Source organism: Centruroides sculpturatus, unplaced genomic scaffold (genome assembly GCF_000671375.1).
Source record: "Centruroides sculpturatus isolate CEXI.00-Female unplaced genomic scaffold, Cexi_2.0 scaffold143, whole genome shotgun sequence".
Taxonomy (NCBI): domain Eukaryota; kingdom Metazoa; phylum Arthropoda; class Arachnida; order Scorpiones; family Buthidae; genus Centruroides; species Centruroides sculpturatus.
Window position 1 is genome coordinate 57587 of NW_019384447.1, and position 25207 is coordinate 82793.

The window sequence follows — 25207 nt, forward strand, 5'->3', positions numbered from 1 at the left end:
GTGATCAATTGTTGCCGGAAGTGCGTCAGTGCCCTCTAGTAAATATTCTGATAACTTCACAGAAAACTTTCCAAATGGAAGTGTAAGTAGTTGTGTGGTTATTATTTCTAGCATTGATGGCAATAACAGGAAATATTATTTACCTTTTATAGACACGATAGAAAATTTATTATAAAATAAAAGTAAAATACGTAATTTATTTAAAGTGAATTTTACCACGTGCAAACAGTCGGTATATAACACGTAATTTTCAAAACCACGTGTAGCGTAATTGAAATTGATTATTTTAAATTAACAAAATAATTTGAAATTGCTTTTGAATTTTGCTAGAGAAATAGTCGACTTGGGATTATTTCGGATTAGAAAATAATGAAAATGCGATTCGTGGATGAAAGTATGACAAAATGTTCTCTTGCATAAGTATTATAAATGTGTAATACTTGTAGAAACATACTATATTGATTATATGACTGAAAATGGAAATAAAAAATGAATGAATAGTGTTGAAATAACACAAAACAGTTTATTTCACACAGATAAACAACTTCAATTGTAACTTATGCATGCATACTGTACATAACTGTAAAGTCATAAGTTACATATGATATAAGTATATATTTATAAGTTATTAACGTACACTAAATAATTTAATTCATAAATTATTAATTTGCCAATATTTAATTGTTAAAAGTAATAATTATATTTTATTCCACTAAATGTTTCACTTTCAACTATTGATTTCTGTAAATTGTTTAGAAGAAATATAAATGTATTTTAAGCTTTTATTAGTTGGCTATTTTAAAGTTTGTTACATATAACATCTATGTTTTTACATTTTCTATATCTTTCTCATAAATTATTTATAAATTGGCATATTCTTTAGTAAAATGTTCATATATAGTTTGTTTATTCAGTTTTCTAATGAAAAACAACTTTATTTTCGTGTTTTCAAATCTGAAGTTTTCTATAATTTTAATTGTTGTATTTTTTCTTCACATTTAGATTTATTATCTTTTAAATTATTAAAAAAAAGTCTGAATTTGAAAGTGAATGACATGATAGAATAGAATATAGCTCCATTTATTATTTTAATAATCCACGGTTGTGAAAATACTGTGGATTATTAAAGTAATAAATGAAACTATTTGGCATCAGAAAACATAATAGAACAAGCTACTGTATGTGGAAATAGTTTATTGAAAAATTTGTCAATTTAAGGATAATTTATTAAAACAAGACTAGATTTTTGTCATTAATAATACTTAAACCATGAAACACAAACTTAGTAATAGTTAAATCACAAAAGTTTCATTACAAAAATAACTTAGAATGATTAATTCTGAAACATTCAATAACATGGAATGTTTCAAATGACTTAGCAAAAATTCTCATAGCATACAGGATATTACAAGTTACAAATGTAATTTAATTAGATTTATTGTTTCACAATTTTTGTTTTAGGAAATTTTGAAAGATTATTTACCATCTGAAGACTGCTTTAAAACATTTAAACAATAATAGATTAAACATAATTATAATTTGAAATATTTACAGAATAATTTTCTGAAATTTTTCTGATCAAACTGCTTCACTTGGAAAGTTATTCTTTATCATCTATTAAATGCAAAACATAATTTTATTAAAAGCCATATTATAGCAGGGTTATGGTTACAATCTAAAAATTGGTATTACATTGATTGATAAATTTTTATATAGACCAGTGTTTCTCAACGGGGGCGATATCGCCCCCATGTGGGCGTTTTTCCATGTCGAGGGGGCGATTAGTAACAATTTATATTTTGGGGCGAAAAACAATTTTCTGGGCGATATAGTAAAACATTATATTAAGAATAATTAGATATTTTATTCGTTATATCGTACAATAATTAAACAAATAACATTATACTAGTCACTAGTCTATTCAATGCAGTACAAATTTGGCGTTAGCCTTGGCCCACGATATCGGAATTTTGAAGTGAAGGGAGCGATACTATGTAACGGTTTTATTGAAGGGGGCGACGATTCGTTAGAGGTTGAGAAACACTGATATAGACTATGATGCCTGAAATATTGTCCTAAAGATAATAAGCATCTTTGTCTTGCAGTTATGTTTCATTTGCACAAAGCATCAAAATGCTTATCATAAATACTATTAAATAAAATATGCTTAATGGCACAAGTAAACTAACTGCAAATGAATGTAAATTATTATTTTTAAGTTTAAAAACAACACATTTTCAATATTCTACATAATATATATCATTGATTTTTAATGAAATTTCCTTTTTTGCATTGAACATATCATGATGATTTAATTTTTCAAGAAAACCAGATTGAATAGATAAATTTAAAACTTAGAAGTTATAATATCATAACCATTATGTTTAGTCTATTTTTATTATCACATTATAAATCTACAGCTTTCATATGATAAATATCTTTAAAAGAATTTTATAAAATAAACATTGTGAGAAAATGTAGTTATCTTTAAGTTGCATATATAATATGATAATGATGATTATAGATTTTTTAAATATTGGAATTTATTTTTGATTATAGCTACAATATATGAGAAAAAAATATCATATTTATTTTAAATACATTTAATTACATAAATGTATTTAATTTGTTGTAAATAATTATAGAATAATTTTTAGATTTTAATGTTGTTATATGACTTCACTTAGTCTGTAAAATGGAATCCTGTATTAATATGTATAAAATATCTAATTAAGTATCAGTTTTATCTTGTAATATTTTTTTTAATCAATAATTTACAATTATTTTCTAATATTTGACAATCAAAATTCAAAATAAGAAAACACTCAGATGTTCATTGTCTCAAATTTACCTTCAATATAAATTTTCATCCAATCAAATTTAATGAAGATAATTTTTTCTAGCATTTATTTGTTATAAATATAATACAAGAGACAGTCAAAAAGTTCCCAAAATTCTGAGCCTGCACTGTAGTGGCATGAGATATGGCAATGCAGACCTAATCACCTTCAATGCAGGACCCTCACTCATAGACACTTGTTCCATCGATTTTGCCACAGTTGAAAGCAGGTGTGGAATGCTTCCTTTGGAATCTTCTGGAGTTGGGCCATTGTATTCAATATGATGTTCTCCCTGCTTGCAAAAAACATCCCTTTGAGGCCCATTTTGAGAGTAGAGAACAGCCAAAAGTCACTGGGAGCAAGATCTGGAGAGTAAGATAACTGGATGATGACAGGAATGCTTTTGTCGGTGAGGAATTGCTGCAGAGCAAGTGAAGTGTGACTCAGTGCATGATGGAGAAACCACTGTCCACACCACTAGTTGGGCCTCTTCCTCATAAACTTGCTGCAGGGCTGATAACATCTCTGCAACAGTTTTCCCCAATTTGCACATGAACTTGATATTTGCACCAGGGCTGTGGAGTCGGAGTCAGAGTTCGGAGGAATTTCTGGCCAGAGGAGTCAGAGTTGGGAAAAATATGTCAACTCTGACTCCAACTTTGGCATTTCTCTCTTTTTGTTTTCCACAGAAAAATTAAAACATAAAAATAGCTGTGAAAAATTTCACCCCCAATACAATTTTATAGTAAAAATATTGGAATAATATGAAATAATTTAAAATAAATATATCATTAGAGATGCTTTATTTGTCATTTTATTGCATTAAAAACAAGTTGTAACGAGGCACTGGGATCTCCAAAATTTACAACTATTTGACCTTTAGCCATCTGCTCAGTGGACTTTCGTGAGACATCCTTATGTAGACTTTGAGGGGAATCGGTGTTCTAGTAAGATGTGCAGTAGTTCCAGGAATAATCTCAATTAGAACGTGCTTTTTGGTCATTACTACTATCTCTTTGGGGAGACCGACTTCCTTGTCCGATTCAGGATTAATTCAGGATTCGTAATTGTGTCCTTTTCGTCCAACCTGGGTTAACTCAGAAAAAGTACTTAAAGGGTTTTTACTTTGATTCTCAAGTTCAGATTATTTTACTTGTGACTTGTAAGTATGAATTATATTTATGTACATATTATTTTTAAGAGTTATATCTAATTTTATAAACTTAAATATTGTTAGATACCTAATTACCCTTTCACAATTTCACAATATAAAAGAAAGTGTTTTCAAATTCAAAGTCTGCAGTTTTTGAATATTATACTCTTACAATGGATGGAAAATATTATCATTGTAAATGCATTGTAGAAAATGAAGATGGTAAACATGTATGTGAAGCAAAAATTAGCACTTTTGCTAGATCTGAAAAAAAAATGCACCTACAAGAGCAGGTAATCTAAAAAAACATTTGCAGTGTCTACATCCTAAAATTCTACAAGAAGTAAATGAAAAAGACAACAGTAGAAACACTTCATCTATTTTAAAATTAGAAAATATCCAAAAATTTAGTTCAGTACAAACACAAGTATGCAAATTCTTTGCTTCGGATAAAGTTACAGTAACAATGATGAGTGTAAAATTTAAAAATCTCATAATTGAAATGGTGGTGCAAGATAGTGTGTCTTTAATCTTTTTTCACAACTGGCCTTTTTAGGCTTAAATGGCAAAATGGCAAAAAAACTTGAGTTTCACTAGATAGAGAAAACATCAGAAGGCTTATAATTGAAGAGGCTGATTTGAAAAAAGATGAACTCTGAAAAAGACTGAAGGATCACTTTATATTTATTAAAATGGATGCATGCACTCGTCATCGAGTGAATTATTTTGCAATTAATGTTCGATTTATTGATGAGAATAATACAATTGTTACGAAGACATTAGTAGTAAAAGACACTATGGCTCATCACATAGGAGAGTATCTGCAGAAGTTGGTTCAAGAGTTATTAGAAGATTTTAAAATTAAAAAGGAGCATATTTTGTGTATTGTAACAGATAGTGCTTCAAATATGTTAAAAATAACTGAGAAAATGAATCAAGATAATGAAATTGTATTAGAAGACATTGATGAAATATTCGCCATTGACACACAAATCGAGCCTATAATAGAAAAAGAGGAATATTTAGATGATATTGTGGAGGAAGCATCCAATATGTTTCAAATCCAACATATGTGATGTGCTGTTCACAAGCTGCAATTAGCAATAAGAGATGGATTAAAAGACTCTCAGGTAGCTAAAATCATTAGAAAATTAAGACAGGTAGCTACTGTAGCTAGAATCCCTAATATAGATGCTATTCTGAGAAGGTGTGCTAGAAAAGGAATTATTTTAGATCAATCTACTCACTGGGAAAACACTTATTTAATGGTTAAGCAGTTGCTTGAATTGAAAACCTTCCTTGAAGACCTTGATAATCCAAGTGTTTTATTAACTGAAAACCAATAGAAACAAACAGAAAATTTAGAGAGTGTCTTATCTTACCCTTACACTGTCATCCTAAAGTTACAAGCTGAAGATTTGACACCTGGAAATTTATTCTTACAGTAGAAAACTAGAAAACTTTGATGCATCAGCTCAACAAAACTGGAGGAATTGTTGCTAATGCAATTTTGTCTTCAATGAGAAAAAGAGAGATTCAGTTGTTAGACAATAAAATCTTGTTAGCTGCTATTTACATTGATCCAAAGAATCAAATTTTACTAAATGACAATCAAATTGCCTCAGGGAAAGAAAAGCTTTGTGAAATAGCTATTCACTTGAAAAGTTGCAATTACCTTACATCTATGAATTAAAAGATGAAAATAAAAATAATGAATGTAATGACAACTTGGAATCATCATCTCCAAAAAAAGAGCTTGATTTCGAAGCATATTTGGATAGTTTAGAACGTCTCAAAGTGAAACGAAGATGTTTAACAAATCAAGAAACTAAACCGGCAGAAATTGAAAAAATAAAATTTGAACAAAATTTTTTAAATGGGTTAATTGAAATAGAAAAGTATGACCATTTATCAAAATTGAACGGGGAAGAAGCCATTTCAATTTATCCAGAAATTATTTACGATGCAGCTATATCTGTCGCAGCAATGCCCCCAACACAAGTCAGTGTGGAAAGATTATTTTTAGCTTTGAAAATAATTAAAGCTGATATAAGGGCATCTATGAAGGAGGATTTAATTGAAGCTATTTTGTTTCTTAGAACCCATTTTATAAAATTCAAAATTATAAATGTAATTTCATTTTTTTTTATTTTTATTTAAATGAAAATATAAAATAAATTTTCTTATTAATTTTTTAAAATGTTTTATATTTTGTTATAATTCATTTATTTTAAATACAAAATGTAGCAATTTAATTTATTAAATATGTAGTTTTCTTTGTAGTATTTGTGTTTAGTAGTAAAATTATTTTGACCCAATTGAACTTGAATATTTTTGAATCATTCTTTTATTATCTCTGCTCTAAATAAGTACTCTATTTTTTTGAATAGGCCAGACTAATTGATCAAATTATATATTTTTCTTTTCTGAACAAGGGGCTGAAGTAACTAGATCTCACACTTTTTAGTTGGACTAACTTTTCTGCAAGGATGAAATTGAAGTGCATATGCTGTAGAATAAAGATATGTAAATGTAGAATTTTATTGCCCCCTTTCTCCTCTTATTAAAACAATTATTAAAAAATGTTTGTTAAAAATTTTTTTATACAAATAAATATTAATGTAAGTTAAATATTAAAAATACTAACTATAAAAGTATTTGGGTAAATGTCCTGGCTCTGTTCAGAGTAGAGTATCTCCCTTATGAGTGTTTCTGCCCCTATATAACTGCTCGAACTGGGACATTGAGCCGAATGATAAGCAGTCACGCCCAACAAAGATGCTACAGTAACAACTGTAGCATCTTAGTTTGCATGAGCATTATCACACTGTGAATAGACATGCTGAGCTTCCGGCCACAGCAATGCATAACCTTATTTTATATCACATTTTCTAATTGTAGATAAATTCTGGGAACTTTTAAATGCCCCTTGTATAATATATATACATTTTCTACTATTTATAGTATATGTTTTTATACTTTCAAAAATTTCTTTTGTATTAAAGTTTGTGAAATCTTATTTTTTTATAGAATTAAAGAAAGATCTGCAATATTAAGTAATTATGAGGTAAGCAGTATATATATATATATATATATAATTTTTACAAAATATGTCATATACACTTTTGCTGATCTGAACTAATTATTGAACAGGGTTGTTCAGGTTTGCAGGATTATGTATAAAGAAAAGGAGATAGAAAGTACTACAGACAAATACATATACAGTGGGTGATTGGTTAATGAACATAATCCATTTCAAGACCATGTTGGCTACATCCAAATTGTTTGTTAATCAATTATTGATTTAACGTAGATTTTTATAAGAATTTGATTAATTTGTTCTGGAGATCCCAAAAAATAAATTAAAAATTATATACTTTCTTAGTACATTTATTTATATGTGATAATGATAATGATAATACATACACGATCTTGCATTTTTATCAGTCATTTTTTTTTCATTTGTGGGGCTGTAAAAAATCTATCCAATATCAAATGCTTTTCTCTCTTCTTCAGGATTTTTTTGAAGTAATTAATAGCATTGTTGTTATAGAGATCCACAAGCCTATTAACCTCAACCTGGTTTAGATACCATTCTAAGACCATTGTTCTGACATCCTCCCACTTCAAAGGATCTTTAATAGCAGATGTCAGCATTGGTCTTCTTTCATCCTCATCTTTTTCAGAATAAAACACATCTCATTGAATTTCTTGATGTTTTTCATTCAAGAGTTCTTGGAGTTCTTCTGTCATCAGATCAGTTTCAGGTTCCATTATGAGTTCTTCAATGTCATCTTCATTCACCACCAATTTGAGATCTCTAGTAGTTGTCACAATTTCATTCATAATTTTAGGGATATCATCTCTGTCTCCCTGAATGCAGAAGGGACACAGCTTTCACCAAGCAGTATTCAACTGTTGTTGAGTGACTTTTGCCCATGCCTTTTGAATGAGCCTTTTGAATAGCTTCAAGAATATCAAATTTTTCTTAACAAAATGTTTTTAATGTCATCACTGAGGAGAACTGACATGCTTCAAAATGCCAACAAAACAGTGTGCGATTGTACCGTTTCTTGAAATTCGCAATAACATCCTGATCCATTGGCTGAATCAACAAAGTGATATTCTGAGGCAGAAACAGAACTATCAGCCAGGGAAAATCTTTCAGCAAATTATCTTCAAGGTCTTTTGGGTATCCTGGTGCATTGTTCTATAGCAATAGTGCTTTCAATGGCAATTCATTGGTCTGATGGTAATCCTTGATACTTGGAGCACAAACTTCAAACAGCCATTCTTTGAAAAGAGCCTGCATGACCCATGCCCTTTTATTTGATCTCCATGTCCTTTTATTTGATCTCCATGTCACTGGCAGTCTTTATTTAATTATGGAATTTTTTTGAATGCTCTAGGGTTCTCAGAGTGATAGACAAGAAGCGGGATAAGTCAGTGGCGTAGCATAGTGGGTGCGGCGTGCGGCACTTTTTAGTGGGCGGCAAAATTACCTTTTAGGGGGCAGCAAAATTTCACAATAAATAATAATATCTTGTAAAAATTTGAACCATTCTAATCTATACTTGCGTCATGCCTACGATAGTGCTATTGTCCGGACAGTCCGGGAATCGGCTCACCGTCCAGGTGAACTAGTAATTTCATCCAAGGATATCCTGTGCAACCCATTGCATTGCCTTTTTTTTTTTTTTTTTTTTTTACAATTCATATACACCACCAATATCCAATACAGCTATTTTAAACAGGTCGCTGCACTAGAACAGAATTTTTCATTGCTTGTTCTGTGACAAAACTGAATTTTAGTCTTTTAAATTGAGATACCTAAATAAGGGGGGTGAAATTTTCCTCTGCCCCAGGCGGCTGACACCCACGCTACGCCACTGGGATAAGCTTCATATTACCACTAGCATTAGCTTTCAAAAGTACTGTCAATTGGTGTTGCATGAGAAAAATATGCCTAGGAATATTTCTCTCATCTCTTGTGATGTGGGTACAGTTTGGCATGTGCTTCAAAAATTTCTCTAGCTTTCTCTTGAATGATAGTCATACTAGTTACATCTTTTTTTATTTCTCTTTCTTTTATACAAATTAAAAGCAATCTTTGTTTCTCAGATGTGGTTTTTGTTATTTCTTTAGCTGCTTGAGATTTCTTGATTATATCTTTCTTTGCTAAGATTGTGCCTATTGTAGACCTATTTAAGCCATACTGCCTAGCAACATCAGACATCTGCCCACTCTCTACCTTGGTTATTATCTCTTGCTTGGTTTCTATGATGAGCACAGTTCTTGACACTCCACTCTTTTTAGACTTCATAATATTAGTTTCTTTTTTAAATAAAAAGTTCAGAAAAGTACTTACGAAATTCAGAGAATAGAAATCAAATAGTGCACAAAAAATTATGTAAATGTGAAGCCTGGATGGAATTTGAAGTTTGGTGTTAAATCATCAATGAATATCTGATGGAACAGTTAAACTCTCACCTTTCAAAAATAAAAACTGATGCAAAGCTTGTTAAGTTTAACTAATAAAAACTGATGCAAAACTTGTTAAGTTTTGCATCAGTTTTTATCAGTTAATCTTGCGAAGACTATAAAAAATTCTTTCCGTCAGAAAGGTAAAGAAAAGACTGGAATTACAAGGAAGAGTTTCAAAGTTCAGAGGAATAATAATCAATTGGTATTGGGTTGAGCATCAATGTCCATGTTTCCCATGCTTCAAAAGGTTTTGAATTGTCACCAGGAGACAAGGAAAGACCAATCAGTATTCATTATTTTACATTGCTGCTTCTTGTGTTTGTTCTGAGAGGTGTTCATTATCTGAATATGTGTTTGTTGTTCGAACATAAAAATTCTTCATGAAAGTATTCATTGTCTGATTTGTTCACAGTTCAAACTGTTACTGATCACTTACTGTATTTTTAAAAATTGTTTATACTATATTTATACTAAATATAAATATATATATATATATATTTATGTTATATAATAATTTATAATTTCTCTGTTTTTACTGGAAAATTTAATGGTAAAATGAACAAAATTGGTTCAGATTAGTGAGCATGCACAATATAAAAGTTGAAGACATTACTACCATCAATTTTTATAAATATCTATCTAACATATTTTTTATGATTTTCTAACCTCTTATACTTTAAAATTACTATTAATATTTTCTCAATATGTAATTGGTTACAAACACCATTATTTTCTAGGAATTATCATATTCACAGAGTCCAAAAATACTAGCCAATTAACAACTTTATTTCACTCAGATGCATTTCAGAAATTACATTTCCCTCTTCAGTGGGTTTTCTTTTATACAAGCCAAATGAGGCACAAACCAAACACTTTTTTGATACTCTCTCACTATTTTTGAATTTTTCCATCGTTTTGACTACTTCCATATTAAAAACATTTTTTTCTATTTTGAAAACATAATTCTTTGTTCTTTTTGGTAGCTATGCTTCATTATTTTCACTTCCTCTAGAAATATAGCCTGTATATCTCAAGAATATTTCTAGAGGAGTGGCTATCAACAGCAGGGACATGGCTCCTATGTTGCATGCCTGGAGGACAGTATTCAAGTGCACTTAACAACCATGTAATGTTTAGTAAACAGTTCAGTCTTAATATATATATTATGTTCATATCTTATCATTATATATCAGCATTCCAGTTGTTTTGGAGTATATTTTATTCCAACTTTTGTTATTTATAAGCATTTAACTTTTTGTATGTTGTTTTTTCTTTTGTAATTGTTTTTATTAACTTATTACTGCAATTCTGCACATGCGACATTTGTACACAACAATGTTGTTGTTGGAGTGAGGCGAAGCCGAGTGATAACTAACACTTGACTTTATGATTTCTTTCAACATTATAACTCTAGAATGAGTTGTCCGATCTTGATGAAATTTTATAGGACAACTCATCATCACTCAAGGATGAACTGATTAAAATTTTAACTCTCAAAAATGATCAATTTTTGTAGAACTGGAACTAGGGGTCAATACAAAGGTCGCATTTTTGTTCAGTATGGATCATTTTTGAGAGTTGAAATTTTAATCAGTTCATCCTTGAGTGATGATGAGTTGTCCTATAAAATTTCATCAAGATCGGACAACTCATTCTAGAGTTATAATGTTGACAAGGAATGCATGAAGTCAAGTGTTAGTCACTTCCTGCATGCACATGTAGAAGCGTCATCTAGTGACAAGCATTAAAACGGTAATTTTGAAAGGTAAATGTTATTGCTAAATAGATACACAACAAATATAAAGAATTTTTATAGAATAATAAGTTAAAAAAGTTTTGTTTTTAAAATGATCCAACATGCTGATGAAAATGTTCAGTTCGGCAGAGTATAGTTGAAAAATATCAGGATCGACCAGAAGACTTTTTACCACAGTTGTCATTGATTCATTTTGCAAAGAGGTGGTATAAAAGAGGTGAAAGCCCATTTGTCGTAAGAAAGATGCAGTTGTTAGAATTTTTCCTTGAATCAAGCTTTGATATAGATTCTGACAAACAAGAGCAGTTTTACAAACTCCGATGCATTCTCTACATTCCATTCTATGGTGAGTTCTGCAGTATTCTTGATAGAATTGGGTGTGATATATGATTTGAGGCATATGAGAGGAGTGCCATTGGTGCGGTAGAACAATTACAGTTTCCACAGCCAGAAGAAGGCTTCCTTCCTGAGCAGATTAATGAAGACAACATACAGGATCCATTTATGATTGCTGCTGGCTTCAGAAGTACTGCTGTCGACACAACCTTAGGCCATAGATTGATGGATTTATCACATGATTGGAATTTCATGCCCTCTTTTATTCCGACTATGAATGATGTTTCTGAGCCCTTGAAGACATATAAGAATGCTCGAAGAAACCATGAAACACAGCTGACTGTCCCCAAGTTAACTTTTCATCTGACCAACATTTAGTTTTAGATATTGTTGATAAGCAAATATAGTCTCTAACCCTTTGGTCTATTTGTTGTGAGAAGAGATTGGTTATTCAAGGTAAGGCACACAAGGAACTATACGCTACATTATATATGCTCCTAATGCTCGCCCTCCAGCTCTTCCTCTGTTTATTTTAGTGGAATTTGATAGCTATCAGGGATCTTTCATCTATGGTAATCTGTTTCCAATAATCCCCATAACACGCTCTTCAAACGATGGCAGTATATTGAGATCTCTTAGACAGTTTTCCCTTACTTTAGCATACTCTATGACAATACATAAATCACAGAGATTAACTCTTCCAAAAATCAAAATAGATATAGGTAAAAAAAGAGACAGCTATTGGTCTTACCTATGTGCATTGAGTGAAGTGAAAAAAATAACTGACATAGTATTTTTAAAGAGTTACAATAAAGATTACTATGAGTCAATCTGTAAGCCCATAGTGATAGACCCCATGTTTCTTTATGCAGCAAAAGTGTAGTGAAATGATGTCACAAGCAGTGTTGGCCAATTAGAAACCAGTTTCAGTGTGTTCGCTGTAAAGCGAACACACTCGCTGTAAAGCGAGCACTACATAAAGAAACGCTGGGAGACAGAATTTCATGAGACGTTGCCATAGCAATTAATTAATGGCTTATTCTGACCTAATATTTGTACCTTTAAATGGTCCAATAGAAATCAAATATATTGATGAGAACGAATGATTCTTTGTCTCTTTTTACTCTCATAATCTAGAAAATGTAGATGTGAGCAGCCTCGCTCCAACTACATACTGATACAGCATTACATAATTAGTTTAAATTTACCTATTCAAAACTCGTGTCATCTTTAATTCATTATTCTATACTTCACAACTGGGTGCATAGGTAGACACTGGACATTTTTAACATCACTCTTTATTCAGGAATATTTTACATGTTGATATGTGTTTTGGGCAAATGTGCCACTTCCATTGGCTACATAATAGAATATGAACATGTATTTTCCATATTACAAAATTTTTTATATAGTGGTAAATTACAACATATGACAAGGGTCTTTATCTTTAAGACATTTAGCTAATATAGAGGTGCACATATTTTTTAAAAATACATATATTTACTGTTAAAATTTTTCTACTTAGTGTACTGAATGGCATTTAGCCTTCACTGGTGATGTTGGTTTTCACCAGGTTTTTCTTAATCTCATTCTCATATTTAAAAATTCTTTATTTTGTTTTTTAAAACTTTTATATAATAAACTATTCTTTTTTATATTTATATACATTGGTGTGCAAAACTTAAGCAATGATATAATTTTTAAGCAGACAGCCATGAAAGTGTAGAAAAGGGCTTATTGCAACAGTACAATGAACACCTAATTCAGTAGAAAGATGATTTGTATACAGGAAATTGACATCACAGGTGAGTGAGGGCATGCAAAACATGTGCAATCAGCACACGCAGTGCAAGACTACAATAAGAAGGTGGTTTTGATTCCATACTGTATGCATTCTATTCATCTTTGTGCTACTATACTCTCTTCATCCTTTAAGTACAAAATACTGTGTCTATATTCTGAATTTCACATCTCCCAGGTGATTTCTTGCAGTGTTAAAGCAAAAAAACAATCATTACTTAAATTTTGCATACCAATGTATGTTATACTTTTTACATAAATTTATATTATTACATTTTTCACCGAATTTTCGCGTTTTTCTTTTAGCTATAATCTAATTTGCATAAACCTTAACGTCCAGTCCCGAGTTAACTCGGGCACGTTGCATAGCGTTACAGACAATGCGGTCCTTTCGACTCCACTTTTTTGATTTTTGGAATGTTTTTAAGTCTCCAAATTTTTTCAAAAATTTTTACCCGCGCATAAAATTTTATCGCGATTTTAATCAACCTTTAATGATGCGCGATTAACGCTTAATTGTTTTTAATGCGATTTTTTTTTATCAAAATTAATGAATCGTTCTANTATTATATTGTATTAATAAACAAAATTATTTGCTTATTTTTCACTTATGTAGAACCTAACCCTATACCTCACTGTAAATATGGGTTTGTTTTACGCCAATTTGATTTGCGCCGGCTTTTGTAGGAACGGAACTGCGGCGTAAACCGAGGGCTACCTGTATTCCTATGTCTTCTATCACTGCTAACAGTATGACTTTTTCCAAAGCCAAGTTAGACATTATTAGTGACAGCATGTTTCCCTCTTTTAGTCCTGTCTTTATGCTGAAACTTTCAGATAATGAACCTATTGCTTTATTTTTTATATTCCACATTATTCATGCACATTTTGGTAAGATTGATTAATTTTGGAGATGCCAAATTTTGCCATAATATTGTACAGGTTATCACTATGTAAGCTGTCATGCTTTATGGAAATCAAGGTATTTTTGGTATGCTTCTTGTTTAGTTTCATAATTTTTTTCTAGGATTTATTTTAGTATATGAATCTGGTAATAGTTGATATAAGACCAAATAGAATGCTTGGATGTGAATTTACAGGATTGGATCATCTGCCACCTTTGGTTCAGTTGGAGCTTTCCACTTTTTTGTTTAAAAAGAAAGGAGGGTGTCTGCCTTGCCTTGCTTTAGGTTTTCATTCTGGCAGAACATGACAGTAAAGTTGTAACACTGGTATAACTCTTTTTATAATAGAATAGATATTTTTCCAGTCAGGATCAATGTTTCTGAAGATTCCTATAAGTTCCAATCAGAATTTCTGTAAAACATAAAATAAGATTTTTGAAATATGAACCCCTTTATTACTTGACATAGAAATAGCTTCTATTTTCTTGTATCAGTTAAGTGTGTCAAAAAATCAAATTAACAAACTATTAATTCTTTATTGTTTTTTGGCTAAACTACTGAAATTACTGATTATCATTATTTGTATTTAATATAGTAAAAAATTTGACTATGTTGATAATTTTAAAGTTTCAAACTTAAAAAATGAATTAAAAAAATGGCTTAAAGTAATTTATTTTAATTTTTTTGATTTTATATTTTTAGACAATCCAATATCTAGAACAAACATCATGTACACATCAAAATGAAGAAGTTATTGGTGAATTTTTAAAGGCACTTCAACCTTTTAATTTAACCAAGTAAAATTGCCTTCAAATTTTAATAAGACTAGATAGAAAATAATTTTTCTTATTTGTTAAATTTTTATTTTTAGAGTGGAAAAATTGCAGTTATTGAATCACAGACCTGCAACACTAGTAGAAATACAATTAGTAGTCCCTCTTAAATGCCATGTCCTCATTCGAATGTTTTTTAATATCAGGTTTAGCTTCTTGACTCATTGGTAAACATTTAGTCTTTTCGAGAATGAGATTAAGAAAAACCTGGTGAAAACCAATATCACCAGTGAAGGTTGCTGCCATTCAGTGCACTAAGTAGAAAAATTTTAACAGTAAATATATGTATTTTTAAAAAGTATGTGCACCTCTATACTAAATGTCTTAAACATAAAGATATGTTGTAAATTATAGAAAATTTGTAATATGAAAAATACACATTCAAATTTTATTCTGTAACTGACAGATGAGGGGTGTATGTCCAAAATGTGTATTGGCATGTAAGATATTCCTGAATAAAGAATGATGTTAAAGATGCCCAGTGTCTGCCTATGCACACAGTTGTGAAATATAGAGTAGTTATTTAAATTCTGTTTTTGTTCAATTTGCATTCTACCAGTAGAACCTGAAGATGGCTTTTGTAAAGATTGAAAATGTTTGTTCTTCAATAAATGTTTTTCTCACTGGCTTTTAGGTTTGAAAGTGTTGTTATTTTAAAACTGTTGTATGTATATTAGCTGTATAATAAATGATGTAAAGATTGTTTTTATATTTGATTAAATATAAAAACAGATGTAAAAATTATTACTAAGATGTAAAAAGAGATTTAAAAATGCTACCATATGAATCTTTATATTTGAAATTTTTTAATCCAAAAGGCCATGGCCATTTGTCTTAACTAAGATAGCATTAGTCCACAATACTTTGGATAATCATGTATTTAAAATATTAGGAAAAGAATTATATATTTTGTACATCAGTTATATGTTATAAATAATGAAAGTTCTAAAATGTATCTTCATTAATACATTAAAATATATCCTTAAGACATTTTTTTATTTTATCTAAAGTTCACATTTAGTAAGTAGAATATTGTCATATATTTATACCAGTAATAATATCTATTTAATACTTGTCAGCTGTTGTAAATTATCATTATTATAAAAAATTATTACAAGTATTTATATGATTAAAATAAGTCATTCGTTAGATTTTTTTAATATTGAAATTTTTTATTATAAATTATATTCTTGATTTTCATTACAGTAAATTTATTTTTGATTTTATGAAAATATATAACAAATCTGAAAACTTTTTAATGTATTTTAAAATTTACATAGATTCTGATTGTCAGTTTCTAAAACAGCTAATATAATCTCAGAAATTGTACTAAAATAATTTATNTAGAAAATAATTTTTCTTATTTGTTAAATTTTTATTTTTAGAGTGGAAAAATTGCAGTTATTGAATCACAGACCTGCAACACTAGTAGAAATACAATTAGTAGGTATTTTGTTATATCTTAATTCCTACCTTAAATTTATTTTTGAATTAATTTTAAAACTTTTCTTAAAATTTTATTTATAATGTTTGATTTAATTACTTTTCAATCTAATATGTAATTTTTGTATTTTAGGTATATTCATTGTTAAAAAAGTTGCAAGAAAAAAGACATATGAAACATCAGAAAAATCTAGCAACAATTACATATGAGGTATTACAGTGACTTTTTTCCCTATATTTTGTTAATAATTCTTAGTAAAAGTTTTCATTTTAATTTGTTTTAGATAATTATAGAATTAATTTTTTCATTGACGTTTTGACACACAGGAGCTCAAAAATGAAAAAACATTTGCTCAATTATGTGTGGGCAGTTATTTTTCAATATATTTCAGAACTGGATGAATCAAAAATTTTGTAACTTTACAGGGTTATTTTTATATATGGGATGCTATTAAATTTTGGCCAAATCTCAAGTGGGATCAGACTTAATGAAAATTTTACTTATTATTGGCATTTACAATGTTTTAGAATCTCGCCTCTATCTTCAAAATTAAGCCTTTTGACTTTGTGTAATAATTAATTACGTAAAAATTATTTTTAATAAAATCTTGTAACAGGTGATGTCACATACAATTTTAATTTTGTGCTAATGTGTCTTAGTATTTTTAAAACTTAAATAACTTTTTAAGTAGAGAAATTTCTCATAATTCAATAGAAATTTTTTCTCTTCAACTTTAACTTTTACAGTAGAGCACCGATTATCCAAATCAATTGGGGACTGGGGTTGTTCGGAAAATCGATTTGTCAGATAACCGATTATGTACAAAAAAATATATTACCCTATCCCATGTTGAAATTCGTTCAAATCCTGGTGCATCCTTACATACCCTCTCATGGTTGCACCAGTGCTGCCAGCTAAAACACTCATACCAACAAAAATAATATTGGAGTAGCCCAAGACATAGCCAAAGATTGCAGTGCCACAGCACTAGCGGAAATTTAAATTTGCCAACTGGAAAGCTTTTGGTTGATCGATATTCAGATAATCGACGCTCTACTGTATTTATATCATAGTATAATTGAAAACTATTGAATTCCCTCATGACCTCTTAACCCTCTGTTTGAATGCCAGGAAAGTCAAACAAAAATCTTTGCCAGCATTTTTTATTCTTCTTGTAACTCATGTTATTAGTTGATTATTTTCAGTATTCTTGAATTTTTTTCATTTTGAAATTACTAACTAAAATACACAATTTACACGTTTCAAAATTTTTATTTAATTCATAATTGTCTTTTCCGTTTGTCATTTCTATATCAAATACTGGGCCAAAAGTTTTTCATAGTATGCTATTTTCAAACATATTTAATTTCTTTCTTTTTCATCTTTTTTTGTTATCATCCATGTTTCATTGCCATAAATAGGATAGGTCTTATCACATTATATATTCTTAATTTAGTTGACAAGTGCTTTGAGTTGAAAATCTGGTTTACAGCATATAAAACTCTGTTGGCTTTCTTGATTCAGACATGGATCTTATCTTCAAATCCATTTTTGTCACTATCAATCCCAGATAGGTAAAATTATTCTCCCTCTTAAATGCCATGTCCTCATTCGAATGTTTTTTAATATCAGGTTTAGCTTCTTGACTCATTGGTAAACATTTAGTCTTTTCTTCACTTGCCAGAAGCCTACCTTTGGTGCATTTTGCATTCACTTTTTTGTAATTGTAATTTTGTAAACATGTTCTTGTGTTACTCTTAATATCACAGTGTTATCTGCAAATGCTAGTTCTTGTACTCTCTTATTATTCACATATATAGGTAGCCCTCGGTTTACCCTGGCTCAATTTACTCCGATTCACAATAACGCCACTATGCAATTTGCCGTTTCATAGTGTAATTCCCCGATTTTCCCTATGCCAGACTGATTTTCATTTCAGTGTTGACATATTTACCGAGCCGCGACATTGTACATTCGTTAAAACAAAGATTTTTATTGAATATATTTATTTTTTCTGTTTAATATTATTGGGTATGTATACATTTGCATTAAATTAATATTAATACACTAAATGTTTAGGTACCCACAAGTCAAGTTATCAAACTTAATAGTTCAATAAATGTGTCCGAATCCATAGCACCAATGAATGTATCCCGTATCAATCCGTTCAGGAAAACATCTTACAACGCAGTAGCATTTCTGGCGCTTATAAACTATCGTTAGAGAGACAAATCTACTTCTTGTTGGCCAGATGATACTTTTTTATTAGCCAGACGATATCTATCTCTTCTTAGCCACCTTGAATATTCCCGCTCAAACTGACCTTATACATGCGCTACGGTGACCAGTGGTTGACCAATCAGTGTCTCTGCTTGTCCTTAGCTCTACGTTGGGTTAATGTATATCCTTTCAACTATGGAAAGTTTGACAGATGAACTTTGTGAGTTAGACAATGATTGGGAGCGAAGTACAAATGTAAAAAGAAGCATCATCACATCCATTCGACCATATTCCGAAATTCTCAATGAAAGAAAACAAAAATGTAAACAATTAAAGATGAATACTTTTTTCCAATAAATGTAAGAGATCTGAAACTAAAATTTTTTAATAAAAACATTTCACTTTATTTTATGATAAAATACATTTTAAAAATTGAAAATTTATATGTATTTTGTATTATATTGTATTAATAAACAAAATTATTTGCTTATTTTTCACTTATGTAGAACCTAACCCTATACCTCACTGTAAATATGGGTTTGTTTTACGCCAATTTGATTTGCGCCGGCTTTTGTAGGAACGGAACTGCGGCGTAAACCGAGGGCTACCTGTATTCCTATGTCTTCTATCACTGCTAACAGTATGACTTTTTCCAAAGCCAAGTTAGACATTATTAGTGACAGCATGTTTCCCTCTTTTAGTCCTGTCTTTATGCTGAAACTTTCAGATAATGAACCTATTGCTTTATTTTTTATATTCCACATTATTCATGCACATTTTGGTAAGATTGATTAATTTTGGAGATGCCAAATTTTGCCATAATATTGTACAGGTTATCACTATGTAAGCTGTCATGCTTTATGGAAATCAAGGTATTTTTGGTATGCTTCTTGTTTAGTTTCATAATTTTTTTCTAGGATTTATTTTAGTATATGAATCTGGTAATAGTTGATATAAGACCAAATAGAATGCTTGGATGTGAATTTACAGGATTGGATCATCTGCCACCTTTGGTTCAGTTGGAGCTTTCCACTTTTTTGTTTAAAAAGAAAGGAGGGTGTCTGCCTTGCCTTGCTTTAGGTTTTCATTCTGGCAGAACATGACAGTAAAGTTGTAACACTGGTATAACTCTTTTTATAATAGAATAGATATTTTTCCAGTCAGGATCAATGTTTCTGAAGATTCCTATAAGTTCCAATCAGAATTTCTGTAAAACATAAAATAAGATTTTTGAAATATGAACCCCTTTATTACTTGACATAGAAATAGCTTCTATTTTCTTGTATCAGTTAAGTGTGTCAAAAAATCAAATTAACAAACTATTAATTCTTTATTGTTTTTTGGCTAAACTACTGAAATTACTGATTATCATTATTTGTATTTAATATAGTAAAAAATTTGACTATGTTGATAATTTTAAAGTTTCAAACTTAAAAAATGAATTAAAAAAATGGCTTAAAGTAATTTATTTTAATTTTTTTGATTTTATATTTTTAGACAATCCAATATCTAGAACAAACATCATGTACACATCAAAATGAAGAAGTTATTGGTGAATTTTTAAAGGCACTTCAACCTTTTAATTTAACCAAGTAAAATTGCCTTCAAATTTTAATAAGACTAGATAGAAAATAATTTTTCTTATTTGTTAAATTTTTATTTTTAGAGTGGAAAAATTGCAGTTATTGAATCACAGACCTGCAACACTAGTAGAAATACAATTAGTAGGTATTTTGTTATATCTTAATTCCTACCTTAAATTTATTTTTGATTTTATGAAAATCTATAACAAATCTGAAAACTTTTTAATGTATTTTAAAATTTACATAGATTCTGATTGTCAGTTTCTAAAACAGCTAATATAATCTCAGAAATTGTACTAAAATAATTTATAGTTTTATCATGATAGCAATATCATATTTAGTCATACCCACTAGTGGTTGAGTGGATAAAACTACTAAACAGCCCATTGATGTTTGCACTTCAGCAGTTCTCACTGGTAACATTTGTCAGCACTAGCCATGTGGAATTTTGGGTTTTCTTCAATCTAAACTCTAAATAGGAACCAGTTCCCAGGAGGCATCACCTCTTGGCTGATTACACGTGTTGTGTTGTCATATACTATCAGTCCAATCCATATTTAGTCACTGAAAGTTTTGTAAGAATTGTTATTTGTATGTTTTTCTCTTTTAGATTATCACTTATCCTCATCTTCAAACTTTGAATTCTCCATTAGATTTTCTACTCTTTTCTGCTGTTTCAATTTAAAATTTCCATTATCATCTTATATTAAATTAGCAACATTTCTTTAAAAAGTTTAAATAGATAACTGCAATAGTTTATAAAAACAAAATGAATAAACTTGATAAAAGCAATTTTGTTTCCTCTCAATGATTATTTACTTTACTATTGCACTTTTAGAAATTGCTAGCAAAAACGTTTTCTTTTTAAGACAAATATTACTAATAAGTAATGCTATTATATATTTGATGATTACACTGAAATATTCAATTACAGTAATCATTAGTTGTCAGATATGATAGAGTATGGAACAGAGCCTGGCCTAGAGGTATTTTCACCCCTATGTATAGTTTTTTATTTTTAATAAGTATTAAATAAAAATAAATGATTTTGGGAACAAAATTTATTTATTAATTATTAAATAAAAAGTCACAGAATGCAGTAATAGTACAACAGTAGTAGGAACGTAAAACTACACATAATTACAAATAAAACAAATATGAACAAATAAAATCACAGCAACCTTAACAAAAGAAAAACAAATTAAGTATTACACATGAGATGAATGTAGAATATTGCAAATTTTTCAGTAATTTAGTTTAAAATAATAGAGACAAAGTAATATCAATAATACTTATATAAATGAATGTCCAATATAAAATCTTTTTTTTAAAGTTTTACTTTTCTTGCTTTTAGTGAAGCAAATTCATCAATTATTTTATCAAAATTATTTTTGTTTTGTAAACAGGGCTGTGGAGTCAGAGTCATTAAGTTTTAGTGTTTTAGTTGGAATTGGAGTTGTCAAAAATCTGCTACTTTGACTACCTTTTACTTTCCCAACTTGTTATGTATATAAAACAAAGTATTGGAACCATGTCAAATTTGACCCTAGGAGTTATTTTGCAAATATACATGTTTGGAGATCTCCTGAACCCAAAAAATTGAAATAAAGACAACTCTTAAAAGGTTGTCTAAAGACATTGTAAATTTGAGATCTCCAAATGTGAAGGGGGAAAATTCGTGTGTTGGAATCTAATTTGTTTAATTTCTTTACTCATTCAGAGATATTGTTTAATATCTCAGAACAGAGAATAAAGTTTAAGAAACAAAATTTGGCATGGTAGCTTATGTATAAAGGGGTATTAATGCTATTAAATTTTGGTTCTTAATTAAAGATCAACAGAGTGGAGACATAAAAGGGGTCATGTGTCATATCTCCAGTGTGGTCACACTTAATGAATATTTTACTGTATTAAATGTTTTATTAAAAACTGTGAACATTTTTTTATAAAACATCTCTACCCTCAAAATTAAGCTTTTTGTCATTTTATAATAGTACAGTAAAACCCGGTTAAGATATTCTTTCCCGAGATATTAGAATGTATGGGAGCACAATTTAGTTCAACCACTTTGAAGCTTAATAACTCCTGTGTTATACCATCCAACTCTGATTCAAAAACTACAGAAGTTATTAGGCTTCAAACAGGGTGAACAAAATCATGCCCCCCACAGTCTAACATCCATACATACGAAAAAAAAGCCCCAAATCTTTTGCATATCTCAACATTTCAAGGTGTCTCAAGTCTAAAAATGTAAAAATTTGCAGGGTCATTTTTTGACTAATCACCACACTTTCCCTCCGTTATATATATAACAGCTGGGAAAGTAAAAATTAGTTAATATATAAATATGTATTCAATATGTCCATTATTCCAAGCTAAAAGACTCCTCTTTAAGCTTTTATTGAGGTCACATGATGACATCAGAATTCCCAGGCCTATTTTGGTAACAAATACTCCCCTGGTCAGAATCAGATAGTAAGGCAAAGTTGGAGTAAAAAGTTGTGTAAAAATCTGCTGACCGGAGTCAGCAGATTTTTACACAACTCCACAGCCATTTGTAGATTCCTGTTCAATTGATAAAATTGTCACTTGCTCAAGAAAAATTGTTACATACATTTTGATAATTTTTAGTTTACTTAAGCCTCTTTCACCAGAAGTAACAGTAATAGATAGTATTAGGAGTATTCTTTATTTTTGTAACTCATGTCATTAGTTGATTATTTTTATTTTCAGTATTCTTGAATTCCTTCCATTTTGAAATTACTAACTTGAATACACAATTTACATGCTTGAAAATTTTTAATTTATTTTAATATTTTTGTGTATTTTATTTTTGAATCATGAAGATCAATCATTTATATTCTATTTGTGAAACTAATAAAATATATTTAAGACCTTTTCTTATAAAAGTATAGATATTAGAGATTGAGTATTCTCAATGCAACTTCTAAATTTGGATAGGACTGAACTAAAATATATTCATGAATCATTTTTCAAAGATTTAAACTTTTAGTTGCTTTAAGGTCTGGAATTAATGTCATTGCCTGATTTTTTTTTTTATAATAATTCTACAGAATTTATATCATTCTGATATTTAAGGGATAAAGCATACTAGGATGCTATCATACAAGCAAATGCAAATATCATCTAGTGAGGCGTTTCTCACAAATCATTAGTGTGCTTAAAGTATTTGATCATTTCAAATTTTATACATTTGGCTTTTTATTTATTTTTTCTTACTTTGCAATTTATTTTCATTTTTCACCTATTTGACACCCTTTCCTATTGTTCAACTGAGGCAAGTGCTTTGTTTGCCTCACCCTTGTCCTGGCTCTGATATGGAGAGTACAAATTTATAATCCATCATATCAAAATCATGTATCAGTAAATTATAAAAAAAAAAAGTTATATAGAATGAACTAAAAGTTAAACATATTTTTAAAAAATTTCAAAGTAAAATGATTAAATGCTTTTCAATTATTTAAAATTCAAGTTCCATCGAAATTTAGTTTTAAAATAATTGCCATTATTTAGTTGTTCAGATTGGCTTGATACTGATTTAACCATTAGTGGCTTGTACTAATTTAGCTGTTTAATATACTGATACTGATTAAACCAGTATATATTGTCTGGCTTTGCCACAATATAACTTTTGTTTTATATTATGTTTACTAGATAATGCATATATACAAATTATAATTGTGATAAAACAATTTTTATAACTACATTATCATAAAACTTTGATTTATACATTTTAAATACCGAAATTATATTTTAAATGATAATAACATCAATTTTTAAGTCTTCCAGTTGTTATTCTATAAAAAAAAGAATATTCTATAGTATAGTTTCTTAATTTTTTTAGTTAATAGAAGAAAGTGAAGAGAGGCTTACTGAAGAACAAATGCAAGAAATTCTCGAAGTGGTTGCTAGATTTTTACCTGGAGGACAAGATGAAGAACAAGATGACCAAGATTCCAATTGATAAATTAATAATAAATATTTTAAAATATATTATGTAAATATTTAATCAGTTGGTCTTTAAATGTAAATAATGAAAAAATATGAATCAAAACATGCATCATTTGAAATATTCCAAATAAATTTTTTTTTAATACTAGTAAGTGAATTTTATTTGCAGACTTAGTTTGTAAAAGCTGTTTTATTATTGGCATAATGCAATAATTTCAGGAATACTTTTGAGATTATCCTATTTTGTACGATTATTATTGCTAAACTTTCGTCTTTTCTGGATGCACAACTCTTGTATATTAAATTTTATGGATACATTTTAAATGAAATCTATATATATAACCCATTCAACGGGTGTCTGTCCGCATAACTGTTTGATAACTGACACTAGAGGCGCCCCTATTGTGTGTCATATTTCGAACATTCAAATTAACAATTTTAATTATTATTTAAATTAAAAATATAAATTATTATTATTCATTTGGCCCATAAATTATTATTTGGTCAATATAACAATATAAATAATTCAGTATATTTGTAATAGGTATTTATTTCAGGGGCTTATATCTCACAAAGGGTCGCGAGTAGGGGTATGGTTCCTTTGACTTTATTGTTCGCACAGAGGCTACAGTTTGGGGGTCGCCACCTCTTCATTCGGAGGGTAAATCTTATCATTGGGACTTTAACAGAGATGTACAGCATATTGATAGGAACAAAAAAGTCAAAGGAACTGTGCCTCATGGAAATTTGTAAATAATGCCCACTAAGGGCGTCCCAGGCTACTAGTATACAATAAATGACATTGGATTAATGAACTTGTACTGGACTTTTATATCAACTTTCTGAAGCCCGATATATTGCTATTAAGCCAAACGATTGCC

The 25207-nt window shown here is 29.5% G+C and overlaps 1 protein-coding gene across 1 annotated transcript; it reads left to right on the forward strand.

Moving 5' to 3' along the window:
- Positions 1 to 12: 12 nt before the first annotated feature.
- On the forward strand, positions 13 to 24474 carry LOC111620415 (DNA-directed RNA polymerase III subunit RPC9-like). Its single transcript, XM_023362332.1, has 6 exons — positions 13 to 82; positions 7024 to 7060; positions 16684 to 16761; positions 20269 to 20363; positions 20438 to 20495; positions 24220 to 24474. Exons 1-6 carry the CDS (start codon positions 75 to 77, stop codon positions 24337 to 24339), a joined length of 396 nt encoding a protein of 131 aa, XP_023218100.1. The 5' UTR covers positions 13 to 74; the 3' UTR covers positions 24340 to 24474.
- Positions 24475 to 25207: the final 733 nt, after the last annotated feature.

What these genes read in the sequence shown, in the direction of transcription:
- LOC111620415 (XM_023362332.1), top strand. An exon ending in CAATATTAAGTAATTATGAG is followed by an intron (nt 7,061 to 16,683) that starts GTAAGCAGTATA and finishes TTTGTATTTTAG; the next exon opens with GTATATTCATTGTTAAAAAA. An exon ending in CAACCTTTTAATTTAACCAA is followed by an intron (nt 20,364 to 20,437) that starts GTAAAATTGCCT and finishes TTTTATTTTTAG; the next exon opens with AGTGGAAAAATTGCAGTTAT.